The sequence below is a fragment of the Hypomesus nipponensis genome, chromosome 9 (genome assembly GCF_054491055.1).
Source record: "Hypomesus nipponensis isolate SF chromosome 9, ASM5449105v1, whole genome shotgun sequence".
In the NCBI taxonomy this organism is placed as follows: Eukaryota; Metazoa; Chordata; class Actinopteri; order Osmeriformes; family Osmeridae; genus Hypomesus; species Hypomesus nipponensis.
The window spans coordinates 15,181,124-15,193,244 of record NC_140369.1 but is presented as its reverse complement, the minus strand read 5'-3'; the positions used below and the strand labels follow the sequence as shown (position 1 = coordinate 15,193,244).

At 46.6% G+C, this 12,121-nt stretch overlaps 2 protein-coding genes across 3 annotated transcripts; one reads left to right on the top strand and one right to left on the bottom strand.

The window, feature by feature from the left end:
- Positions 1-424: 424 nt before the first annotated feature.
- LOC146273130 (uncharacterized) lies at positions 425-3,183 on the top strand. The gene is made up of 5 exons (XM_084705340.1): positions 425-648; positions 1,237-1,326; positions 1,758-1,887; positions 2,157-2,287; positions 2,597-3,183. The coding sequence occupies exons 1-5, from the start codon at positions 598-600 to the stop codon at positions 2,669-2,671; spliced, it is 477 nt and encodes a 158-aa protein (XP_084561466.1). The 5' UTR covers positions 425-597; the 3' UTR covers positions 2,672-3,183.
- Positions 3,184-5,196: 2,013 nt separating this feature from the next.
- slc45a1 (solute carrier family 45 member 1) lies at positions 5,197-11,629 on the bottom strand. 2 transcript variants are annotated; one of them, XM_084705890.1, is made up of 10 exons: positions 11,188-11,629; positions 10,896-10,988; positions 10,337-10,561; positions 9,359-10,051; positions 9,153-9,316; positions 8,433-8,586; positions 7,969-8,145; positions 7,577-7,782; positions 6,374-6,599; positions 5,197-5,225 (listed from the first exon to the last, which is right to left on the bottom strand). In XM_084705890.1, the coding sequence occupies exons 1-10, from the start codon at positions 11,627-11,629 to the stop codon at positions 5,197-5,199; spliced, it is 2,409 nt and encodes an 802-aa protein (XP_084562016.1). The 2 variants fall into 2 exon arrangements, with proteins under 2 accessions (XP_084562016.1, XP_084562015.1); XM_084705889.1 differs by lacking the exon at positions 5,197-5,225 and having other exon boundaries at positions 6,327-6,599; positions 9,153-10,051.
- Positions 11,630-12,121: the final 492 nt, after the last annotated feature.

Sequence of the window (12,121 nt, the reverse complement as noted above, 5' to 3'; positions counted from 1 at the left end):
TATGCCACTAATCCTCATCGTGATCGACAAAAAATGCATGTGAACATTTAGAACTTTCAAATGCCTTCATCCACTCAGTCACAAAACATACAACATCGGCATTTATGCTTTTCGGCTAGTTCCAGTCTACACCGTCGTCTATTCAACTGTTAGTATGCAACAACTACAAACACGCATATTACCGTAATGTGAAATAGTAAACTACATTTGAAAATAGCCTGTAATTTATTTCCTGTAAATGTATCACAGCGAAGTCAGAGTAGCTCGAGCGAGGAGCTTTAACACATTCAACCAATGAGGAAAGAAATTACTTGAAAAAAATTGAAAGGCGGGACAACTTTTAAAGACTGACAACAAATCCTCGAATGAAAAGCCGTAGCGCTTTTTTCTTACTTGAGCCTGGTCCAATCAGATTTCCCATCGACTAACGCTTTTCTAACTAGTGGATTACAAAGAGTTTGAAACACAAGAAACTGGTATACATCACTCTCTATCCTTCGTGTAAAGTCTCCCTCGTCTCCTTCAATAAAACTACCGACAACCAGGCTTCGAAGCCCAAACATTCATAATTTCAAGAGGACCTTTAGCAAATTAATAATGGCTGATAGCGCAGTAGACACGACCACAACTACAGAGATTACGGCAAAGGTGAGTTTCATTCATTTTTTCCCCCACTGGTTCCATTCTCCGCGTAACAATGGCTAACTGTCCAACTATTAGCTACTCTTTTATCTCTGCGTTTAAACGGCTAACTTTGATGAGGAAATAAATAAGGTTATATATAACACATTTCTAAATATATTCAGGTACCAATTGGTATATAATTCACCAACACAGTGACAAGAACTACTGTAAACTACATAGGCTACCTACATAACTGATGGACCAAATCTGATTCAATAAAACGCATAGAAATTGCTGAGGTAAATCTTTGGCCGACAAACTCTTTTTGACCTCTGCTGCGCAATCTAGAGAAAAACCTCAGTTTCAGTCGAAGGTATCTGCGGTTCTGTGTTGGGTAGGCGGGAAGACCGTCTCCAGCCTGATCTAGAGAAGTTCCCATTGTCTTCAGTCTATATATGCATCAGTCGCCAATGTTTCTTATACTTTGTCACAGATAGGCATACTGCTAGTTATTTCAAGATTACCCATTGTGAAGTGATAGTTAATAACTCATTGGGATAGGGTATGGTTGAGCGATCATGTAATTAATCGAGAACAAACTTTTTTTCCTAGGATCTGAAGGAGAAGAAAGAGGTCGTCGTGGAGAAAGTAGCAGAACAAGAGAACGGCAGCAGCGACGCGTCTGCCAATGGAAATGGCACAGTGAGTTGGAGAAACCTCTGAGCCGCGTGGCCTTTTGTCTTGGCGCCCCCACATCACGCAGGTGCCGCCGGCTGCTTTTCTGCAGACTCCGCCCCCGCTACTCACAGTGCTCTTCTTCTTCCCCACGGGGCTTTGTTTTGTTTGTGAAATGGCACAGATGTTTGCCTCTGAAGGACAGCTCAATTGGCCCTCTGAATTGACTGTAGGGAATCAAAGCTTGTCCAACAACTTAGACCTGCAGTGCTATAATGTCACTATGGAGGTTATGCAGATCAACCAGATTACTGGAAGGATTATGGCTTAAATTTGCAAACATATGTGTGTCCTGGGGGTTACGCAGTTAGACATACAGTCATCTTTTTGTTACTGTTTTACATCATCATGTGACATTTTCTCAAACATGTTATGACACACCTATTGTTCCCTTGCAGCACAAGAATGGTGCTGACCAGACCAATGGTGCTGACCAGACCAATGGTGCTGACCAGACCAATGGTGCTGACAAGACCAAAGGTGCTGAAGACAAAGATACTGAAAATGTAGAGAAGGAAGAGAAGAATGGTAAGGGTCCATATTGAACTATGAATTATTTTGGAATTAAATACATACTATTCCCCTTGACCACCAAACAAGAGGCTTATAAAAAGTTTGCATTGGCAGTGTTTTGTTCAACGTTAACCCATAGCAAGAGATGATAATTTGAACATTGGCCTGAACTCAGTTCATACACATTTAATTATGTACATTACCGTCAGAACCGCATACATACAGAGGTTAATAGACTGTTTTCGTTGTCTCATTGTGTATCTTCATTCATAAAATGATTGTAGAAGTAGCAGAGAAAAAAGAAGTGGTGGAAGAGGAGAAGAAGGAAGAAGAGAAAAAGGAGGAGGAAGAGAAGGAGAAGGAGAAGGAGGAGGTGGTGGATGCAGTCCCTGTGAAGCGTCCTGCTGAGGAGGAGGTGGGTTCCATGGCAAATTTGTAAACAAAGCAGGATTCACAGGAGCTTATATCTTACCTGGAGCAGAATATGCATCAGTCAGCACAAATATTTGAGCCAGTTTGCAGTAACTCTAACCTTAAATACACATGATAATACAAAGCAACTTGTTTTAATTTTATTTATAAAAGTACACATCTGATTCCAAACTATTAGAAAGCAAAGCTGAACAGCTGTGGTATTTCATGGAAGGCATTCGATGTTATCCTACATAAATCCCCAAAGGTACTGGCTGTCTCCTAACAAACTCTTCATTCCTTTGCCCCTCAGAAAACAGCGGAGACAAAAAAGCAGAAGACAGAAAATGGAAACGGCGACTCAAAGGAGGCCGAGGTGGAGGCCTAGGAGCCTCGTCACTGTGCTCTCCTGCCCGGCTCTCTGACGGCACGCTCATCTTAACAATGTAGGGCCCGGGCTTTCTGTTTGTTTTACAGGTTGTATTTGCTTCATGCTGATGTGACATTGCACTGGAGTCTCTAGAACATAGTGGCCCCTCCTCCTTCTCCGTCCACTTTTTTTGGGGGGGTGGAATGACATGTTATTTATTGGTCCCTCAAACTTGTTTTGGTTGTGTCTTTTGACTCGTCTATGTACGGCCTCGATGCGATCAGATTAGCATTTCTTTGGTGTGTATCACTGTGTGTTCTTTAGCCAGTATGAGTTGTATGGAAGCACATTGTCTACCATGTTCCTGCCGACCAGAGGACCCTTTCACTCAGGCAGCTGCACGCTGCTCCTCTCAGCCCCGACACTGTCATGGCCGTGACCTCACACTCACCAAGGACCAAAGAGAAGTTTTAAGCAGGGGCTAATAGACGATTGTTAGCATTATTTGTCTTGTTTTTTATATATATAAACATATAGAATCCTTCTCTGTGCTGCTGCTAGTATGTTAATCCTTTGCATGGCTGGTCTGGTAACAGATGGCCCAAATGAATGGGGGGGAGGGGGGCGCATCTTCTGAGATAAAAGATAGTTTGACCCCTGTTGGGAGGCTGGCTTCTTCTGCAAAGTTAATTAACCCCTCTTTAATCTTAAGACATTGGTCATTTGTTCCATACGCATTTCACACAAGTTTGTAACCATTTTGTACTCTGAATACAGTTTGTGTTTGGATTCAACTAGTTCTTTATTATAAATGTGTGTCAGGGTACCGAAAGAATTGTGTCTGCAACTGCCACCATCAAAACAACATATTTACACTGATGTGGGTCCTCGCTCCTATTGCAGTAATATTTCCAGATTGCCATTTGGTTACTTTGGCCAGTGTATTGTATTTTCTGGTTCTTGATATTAAATAAATCACTCTTTGTCTTTTTAACCAGTGTTTTGTAATTATACTTGTGGGATTCTGTTTTGGTTTCAGTGCTCAACCTTACTTAGTAAGCACATGCTCTAATTCTATTTAATGGGAGGCTTAACAGTTACTGAGAGTGACGCTGAAGTGATAAACCATGAATGTTTCTGTGAGCCTACTAGACTGGAGATTCTGAGGGCAGTTGGCCTAGTTTTATCTGACACTGGAAGACATACATGAAAAAGGCACAGTTTTACAAGACCTCGCACAAGAGGTTGACAAGCTCGAAACATCTTTTGTTAGTCAAGAATCAGGCTTGGCGCCATCTAGTGTTGTGTTGAGGGTGTGACAACAGAGGTCATCTTAGGTGACTTGAGTTGGCACTCCAGTGTTAAATGATAAACACAACAAATGAAGCCATTCAATATCCAATCCAGACTCTTGGGTCAAAAGGTTCAAAGTTCCATATTGTTTGTAATTGTATTAGTATACTGTCTGTATTGGTGTTCATGTTCACATTTGTAATATAAGATTCTAATGTTGGATCTTAATGAAAGGATCACTATGCACATGATATATACTTAGAGAAAGAATGACACAGCAGTCAAAATGGCAAAATTCAATTTTTTGTAGTTTTTTCTTGAACTCAACCCTGAAGTAAAAGTAGCTGTTACAGTAGCACTGTTAATATTATATAAGAATAATTGATAATGGTATTGTTACATAAAGTTACTGTAAATGACTGACAATGTAGATGTCTATGTCAGACTTCAAGCGCTGCAACATCATGCTCCATACAATCCCTGTTTCCTCTGTGAAAGTCCTCAGAAAGAGAACGGTGGCGCGTGTCCAGTCTGTTCTGGAGGCATCAAGGTGGGGGGGGGGGTGTCCATATCCCCAACACAGGGGCCCACCTGGCCTGGACCAAAGTGGTATTATGAGGGGCAGGGGCAGTGATTCCAGTAGAAATGACATTATGAAAACAGGCAAGTGATGTCGGAGATCGATAAGAGCCTGAGAGCATTCTCTGTGTCAGTCGTATCGCGTGATGATAATGCCCGAGCAGTGCAAATGACGGCAAACTACTTTGGAATGACACGCTGTAGATTGAATTTGATAGATTTCAGTTGTCTTTCCGACAACTGAAACAGGAAAAAAAACAAATGATTTTCATTAGCGTCCCAATGGAGATGGAAGGTTCTAGAATGGAAGGATGGAGGAATTGATGCTGTGTGTGTGTGTGACTGGTACAAGGGTGGTGGAGACCGAACCCAAGCATTATAGAGGAACCACTCTCCAGGCCACTGCGGGTCAGGTGTGGTGAGAGAGGGCTCGATCCTACAACATGCACTCTAGTGGACAGAAGAAGCACCTGCAGCTGGCTGGCGTTCACGTCGCAAAACCCCCCAGAAGTGCCTCCTCTCGGCCGCCGCGCTTCACAAGCACAGTTCCCATCCAGCATCTTCCTGGATTCTTTCTTGCCAGTGAAACAGCTCTTTCGCTGCTCTTCTTGTTTTGTGTGTGTTTTGTTTTTTTGGTGGTGTCTTTTTTCGGTTTCCAACTGAATGCTGAGTCACACCCCAGTTTCAACTTCTCCTCTTCCTGATAATGACAAGAATCACTGTCATTACAAGGCCCCCCTCCCATCAGCAGGGTGACAGGTCAGAGTGCTGTCCATGGCTTAGTGAGGGTCCAGAATGATCCTTCTATTGTGTGTGCGCACGTACAGTATGTGTGTGCGTGTGTGTGCGTGCGTGTCTGACTCAATCACAACGTTTTGGATGTCTGGAGGTAACGAATAGCTATGCTAAACCGGGGAACTGGAAGAGTTTCCCAGAACAATGCTGTGAGCCACGTGAGAAAGAGTGCACATGCTTCGGTCTAGCGCTAAAAAGTGCATTTTATTACACAGACGAAGTGAATAAATAACGATATCCTGTGTGTGTTCCTCTGTGTGTTTGTGTGAGAGTCTGTGTGTGCAGATTTGAGTGTATGTCTTTGTGTATGTGTGTGTGTTCATTCGGGGCTTCAAGCAAAAGGTCATGGAGGCACATTCAGTCAGTCACTACAACCTCCCCTACAGTTACATGATAGTGTGTCAGATAACTCAGAGAAACAGGCAGGTAGACATTCCTTGGCCATATAACTAAAACCAAACACTAAGACAAGGCATTGAAGCTCATGCAAACGCTGACTGAGGAACAGGAGATAAAGGAGCCTCTAAAGCTGTTAATAGGTTTGATCAAAAATCGACCTTAGATGTGAAAGAGCAAGGAGAGATGAGGAGAGAGGTTTGACCTCCAGCAGAAAGCCCACACACACACACACACACGAGTCATATATATAGCTCACAAACACAATCAAAAAGGCCACTGTACACACAAACACACTCGGACTCACACCTGTACCACATTCACATAAATGCCGGAAAGATCTGGAAAGAAAATGCAAGGACACATACATACACGCTCTGTATCAAACACACTGTCGGTGGCCAATGTCTGTCTATCTGTCTGTTGACTAGTTCTGAGTGTATCTGAGCTGAGATTTAACAGTATACCTACGAGCTGTACGGTGTGACTGTACAGCACAGTGTGGATGTCCGCTGTCTCGAAGCAAAGTTAGGTAAGGGTGTCTGTAAACTACCGTGTTTTGGGGGGTGTCGTGTTGTTCAGCAAGAGTGTGTGAGACAAAGTGAGGGCTCTAAATGTGAACTAGTAGTGGCTGGGTCTCACTATCGGGGGGCTCACCCTCGGGGGGGGGCAGCTGGTACACCACGCAGAGAGAGGAGTACAGACAGCCCACGAATGACATCGCGCTCGAAAAGTACATCACTCCCTGGGCCCCGCCCACCAGCGAGGTCAGAGGTCCCATTGCCACGGAAACCAGGATCTGAGCAAGGAAGTACTGGCAGCTGAGTAGAGAGATGTCCACGCCCATCCCTCTCCTGGTCCCTTCCTCAGAGGAGCCACAAAACTATACACACAGACACACAGACAGAACAGTAAGGTAAGTAGGGAGTCAGGTGGCTGAGCAGGTAGAGCATCGGGCTGGTAATCGATTCCCGGCCAGTGCACATGACGTTGTGTCCTTGGGCAAGGCACTGCACCCGAATTGTCCCTGTACTTACTGTAAGTCGCTCTGGATAAGAGCGTCTGCTAAATGTCTGTGTAAGTACATTTCCCCATCCACAGTTCTATCAAAAATATTCAGAATTACAAATAAACATGAATGAATCAGGAACTGATCTATCATTATTACCTAGTTTCCGTAAACCTTTATCTCTGTCCAGAGAGTCTGTGTCTCAGTGTCTCTGTCCAGAGAGTCTATGTCTGTGTCTCAGTATCTCAGTCCAGAGAGTCTATGTCTGTGTCTGTGTCTCAGTATCTGTGTCCAGAGAGTCTATGTCTGTGTCTCAGTATCTCTGTCCAGAGAGTCTATGTCTGTGTCTCAGTATCTCTGTCCAGAGAGTCTATGTCTATGTCTGTGTCTCAGTATCTCTGTCCAGAGAGTCTATGTCTGTGTCTCAGTATCTCTGTCCAGAGAGTCTATGTCTATGTCTGTGTCTCAGTATCTCTGTCCAGAGAGTCTGTGTCTCAGTGTCTCTGTCCAGAGAGTCTATGTCTATGTCTGTGTCTCAGTATCTCTGTCCAGAGAGTCTGTGTCTCAGTGTCTCTGTCCAGAGAGTCTATGTCTGTGTCTCAGTATCTCTGTCCAGAGAGTCTATGTCTATGTCTGTGTCTCAGTATCTCTGTCCAGAGAGTCTATGTCTGTGTCTCAGTATCTCAGTCCAGAGAGTCTGTGTCTGTGTCTCAGTATCTCTGTCCAGAGAGTCTATGTCTAAGCCTATGTCTCAGTATCTCTGTCCAGAGAGTCTATGTCTGTGTCTGTGTCTCAGTATCTCTATCCAGAGAGTCTATGTCTGTGTCTGAAGTGTTGTGGATGTACTGTACCTCAGGGTTCTGGTAGTAGTCACACAGCAGCGAGTAAGGCAGAGTGCACAGGGAGGAGAAGAGCACCCCGTAGGTGACACAGAGAGACAGCACCACATAGAGGTTGGTGGACAGCGTGGCCAGACCCGTGCCCAGACCGAAGGCCAGGTAGGCAAAGAAATAGAGCGAGCGGAGGGAGAAACGCTCCTCCAGCTTGTCCAGGATGGCTGGAAGGAAGACAACCAAACGGGGGAATGAGACGCTTTGTGCAGAACTGACACTGTTTGTGTGCCCATGTCTGTGTTTAGGGAGGGGGGCGTTTGCTTTAGTTTCATGTCCTATGATGAGAGAAGAAGGAACTGTGTGTGTGTGTGTGTGTGTGTGTGTGTGCGCGTGTGTGCGAGGGGACTCACCTGAGTAGAAGGCAGCACTGAATGCATAGATGCACATGCCCCAGCAGCCCATGCTGACCCCTGCGTTGTAGCGTTGGTAGGCCTCCGAGTCGTGAGGGGCTTTGGGGTCTCCCTCAAACACCACCTCCCCCATGAAGTCAGTGTAAAACAGCAGCATGCCCTCAAAGGACAGCCAACCTGGACACAGCAGAAACAGGGCTTAGCTTGAAGCATAAAGCACAAATGGTAATATTAGTTTTAAAAGTATAATGAGGGCGGGACTGAGTGGGTAAACAGTTCAAGAATTGTCAAGGAATGTAGATTTCTGTACCAAAGTTTGTGGGTTTACATGGCCTGGCCTCCACTATCCCTGACTTTAACAAAGCTTTCACTGGGCAGCAGACATTGAATCTAGTGAGGTGTTAGTGGGAAAATGGCTCTCAGCAAACACACGCCAACTAAGAGGGATACGAGTGCCAGTTTACCCAGAAAATGGTTTGTGCACAAGCTGCGGAGGGAGGGGGGCATCCTGTAGATGGCCACACACAGCAGCTTCATGGACATCTGGGAGTCGGCCGTCTCCACGTGTTCACTCAGGTCACTGTCGTAGCGCACTCCGTTCAGCAGGATGTTTGCCACCTTCAGGGCAACAAACAACAAAACAAACCACTGATTATAAACTATTTTTACAATTCTGAAACTGAAACCATTATGAAACCTTTACATTTAAGTAATAATATGCATATACCGTATATTTATAACAGGCATGTACATGTACATATGTTTCAAACTGGTTGAATTGGTAGTAATTTATCTTAGAACCGACTGCAGCCACTATTCTGACTAATACGGTTGATAAGGGTCCATAGTTTAGTTGGAGTTGAAGGACAAAATGCTTTTGAAGGATTTGGAGGAACAGTAGTCTTTAGTCTAGTATCTGTGAGCTGCATCTAAGGGTGGAGACTGAGACCAGTCATTTCTAATTACAGTCTTCTGGACTTGTGGATAATAACCTGTTGCAGCCCAATCACCTGATAAAATCTTTTCCCACCCTCCCATGAGGTTAGGTCTTCAAATAGTAAAGCTGTTGTTTTAAAATAAGCAGTATAGCTTATGTGTATAGACGCAAACACTCCTATCAAGAACTGCTCGATTTTTAACACTTCAAAAAAATGATCAAAAAAGAAAAAGGAGTCCAGATGTACCTGCTGGCTGAAAGTGACTGTTCTCCTCCTGCCGTTCTCCAGCCCAGTTGGAGTCATCAGAGGCTCCTCCACCAGAGCCAGGCTCTGGGGGCGTTTCAGGATGCCAGCAGAGGAGCCCCGCTTGGAGCCTGCCCCGGGCATAGACACCCTCCCAGGCTGGGTCTCTCCAGCGGGCTGGGCCACTCCAGCAGGCTGGATCTCTGCACCAGACTGGATCTCTGCACCAGGCTGGGACCCTGCTCCCTGCTGAGGCCCACCTGCAGGCTGAGGCCCACTCACAGGCTGGGTTCCTGCCCCTGGCTGAGATCCCTGTGGAGGCAGGCTGTCACCTGGGCGCAAGGGCCTGGCTGCACCGCAGGAGTCCAGAGGCTGTGGCGATTGCTGTCCTGTGTAGCAGTCGATGAGAACACTGTCAATGTAGGAGGTGCCCAGGGAGGAGGCAAACTCGTTGATGCCGGTGAGGGAGCTGTCTCGGCTGATGAAGCTGCCGTATTTGGGAGTGAGCGGGCTGAGTGGGGATATGGGGCTAGTCAGGCCGGCACAGAGGCGCGCGTTGGCACTGCAGGAATGTGCCATTGGGTCAGGGTGGTGGTGGGAGAACTGGTAGCCGTACAGGCCTTCCTCCTCTACCTCCTCCTCCAGGGCCACAGCGGGGTGGACAGGGGGAGAGGGAGGGAGGGGGTGACTTGGGCTTTTCAGGAGGCTTTTGGAGTTCTTCTGAGGCTGCGTCTTTGGCAAGGGCCGCTCAGGGATGCTCGTCAGGGTCATCGCCGTGGCAGCCACCAAGGTGACACTGGTGAACAGGTAGATGACCCGAAGTTGCCCTCCCACAGACCTTCCGAACTCCGTGTGGTCCCAGTTGATTCCGCCGACAATGTACCCAAACCCACCTCCCAGTCCTGCCCATCACAAACAGGAAATACTGTCTTACCACAAAATAACGGATTTTCATTCAACAAATTCACAATCACTCAGCTTGAAACCTTCTTATCTGCACGGTAAAAACAAAAAAAGCCTTGAAATCAAATCAGCCGGTATAGAGTGCTCAAATCTTCTACCCTTCCCTGAAACATGAATTCATCTATTCTTCCACATAGATCTTAGAATATATAATGGGGTTTGGTGTGCAGCAATGAAGCCATGCTCTCAGATGGAGGCAGGCAGGGAGCATGACCACCACTGACCTGCCAGCAGAGCGTGGATGTTCAAGCCCCGGTCCTGGTCCTCTGGGCTGCACACATCCATCATGTAGGCGTGGCTGGGGTTGTCGGCCGAGTCGGCGCTGAAGTCCATCAGTACCACTCCGCACACGGTCAGGATAATGCCCCACTTGTGATTGGTTGCTGTGTCTGATATCACCCCACCGATGTCTCGTCCGTTCAGCACCAGTGTTAAACCCAGCAGGGCTCCTACAGAGAAGCAACATCAGAGACACAGCATCACCCTGGTGGATGTACCAAGTGACGACAACAGGCCAAGATACTTATACTTTATTTATTTCATGCCATGTATACAGATACTAGGAATTGGATTTGGTATTCTCCATGCAGGCTATAGCATCCCAAATAGAACAACAAGACAAAACAGAACAACAATACAAGGACAGTAGTAGTAGATGGGAGGCTGACTAAATGTCCTGGGCCAGTCAGATATCAAGACGTGTACACAAACCTAAAACCAGAGTCTTTAGCTTATAGTGTTAGCACATAACAACGTTCAGTTGCTATGTCTCCTGACACTTACCTATGGCCAGGGCAAAGATGAAAGGCCTTCTTCGGCCAAAGCGAGATGTGCAACGGTCACTCCAGGCTCCAAGTAAAGGCTGGACGAGGAACCCTACAAGCCCAATGGAGAGAAGAGTTTATGGCACTCTAGAAGGAGGAGGAGGTGATGGTTATCATTTCAAAGCACCCGTCTAACTTGTCCCCCCCAGAGCTCCAATCATATGCTTACACACACTACCGCATCACATATTATGTATACTTAGACTATTGGCCAGTCTGAGTATCCACATCTCCCTTGGTCCCCTCCTTACCCATGATAGGACTGATGAACCACACCAAGCTGTAGAACTGGTCTGGAAGGCCCATCTGCAGCAGCACGGGAGTGACGTAGGCCGTTTCCATGGCGTAGCTGAACTCGATGCCAAACAGGACGCAGCCATTGAAGAGCAGCTCGGGTAAAGTGCGTCGGGGGGGCAGCTCGCTGAGATCCAGCTGGTCCAGGGGGCAGGGGGTGTTGGGGGGCGGGGGAGGGGACGGGCGGATCAACTTCCGCCGCTTCGGGTGTCTCTGGAAGTTGTTGGCGCGGTGACTCAGGTGTCGTGTGGTGGATGACGGGAAGCTGGCAGTCTTTGGCAGACAGGTCCTCCAGAGGCCATCCTGAGTGGCACAGGATGACCTCCCCCCTGCTCCCCCTCCCCCCACTGGGCTGGTGAGGAGGGGGTCACTGGGGGTGCCCATACCTGGAGACGACATCACTCTGGTACACTCTGCATATGCTGGGGGATCCTTATCAAATCAAAACCACAGAACAGTATTGAGGAATTTATGTTCAGCGAGGGGAAAGAATTTAAAGGAGTCAACACACGCATGCAAATGTGTAGAGTAACTAACCATAGTCTTTTTAGAGGACATTCAATATCACTGCGGCTTACATTGTTTTCAAGTTAGGCAGCAATAAGTAGGTTGTCAAGGATACCATGGTAACCAGCTAAGGACAGTTTGGCCATCACCAGTGTGAGCTGATGGCAAATTCTCCTCGTGGGCACGACGCACTGCAACCAATGCGCATGTAGCAGTGTGATGTGCGCAAGAACCATGTGCCCGGTGTAGCTGAGTACAGCAGTATGCGGCACCATGTCTCATACGGAAGCTGTTTCCATTTTAATTTTTCATGGAAGAATACATAAAAATCGGATGCATGCGAGAAGAGGCGTAAGGCAGGCATTGGGGCATAAACAACTGACA

Bases quoted from the DNA above. Each gene is read 5' to 3' on its own strand.
- LOC146273130 (XM_084705340.1), top strand. From the start codon at position 598: ATGGCTGATAGCGCAGTAGACACGACCACAACTACAGAGATTACGGCA. The intron at 1,327-1,757 runs GTGAGTTGGAGA...GTTCCCTTGCAG, and splicing joins CTGCCAATGGAAATGGCACA to CACAAGAATGGTGCTGACCA. The intron at 2,288-2,596 runs GTGGGTTCCATG...TTTGCCCCTCAG, and splicing joins AGCGTCCTGCTGAGGAGGAG to AAAACAGCGGAGACAAAAAA.
- slc45a1 (XM_084705889.1), bottom strand. From the start codon at position 11,629: ATGTCGTCTCCAGGTATGGGCACCCCCAGTGACCCCCTCCTCACCAGC. The intron at 10,989-11,187 runs GTAAGGAGGGGA...TTGGGCTTGTAG, and splicing joins GTTCATCAGTCCTATCATGG to GGTTCCTCGTCCAGCCTTTA. The intron at 10,562-10,895 runs GTAAGTGTCAGG...GCTTCTCTGTAG, and splicing joins CATCTTTGCCCTGGCCATAG to GAGCCCTGCTGGGTTTAACA.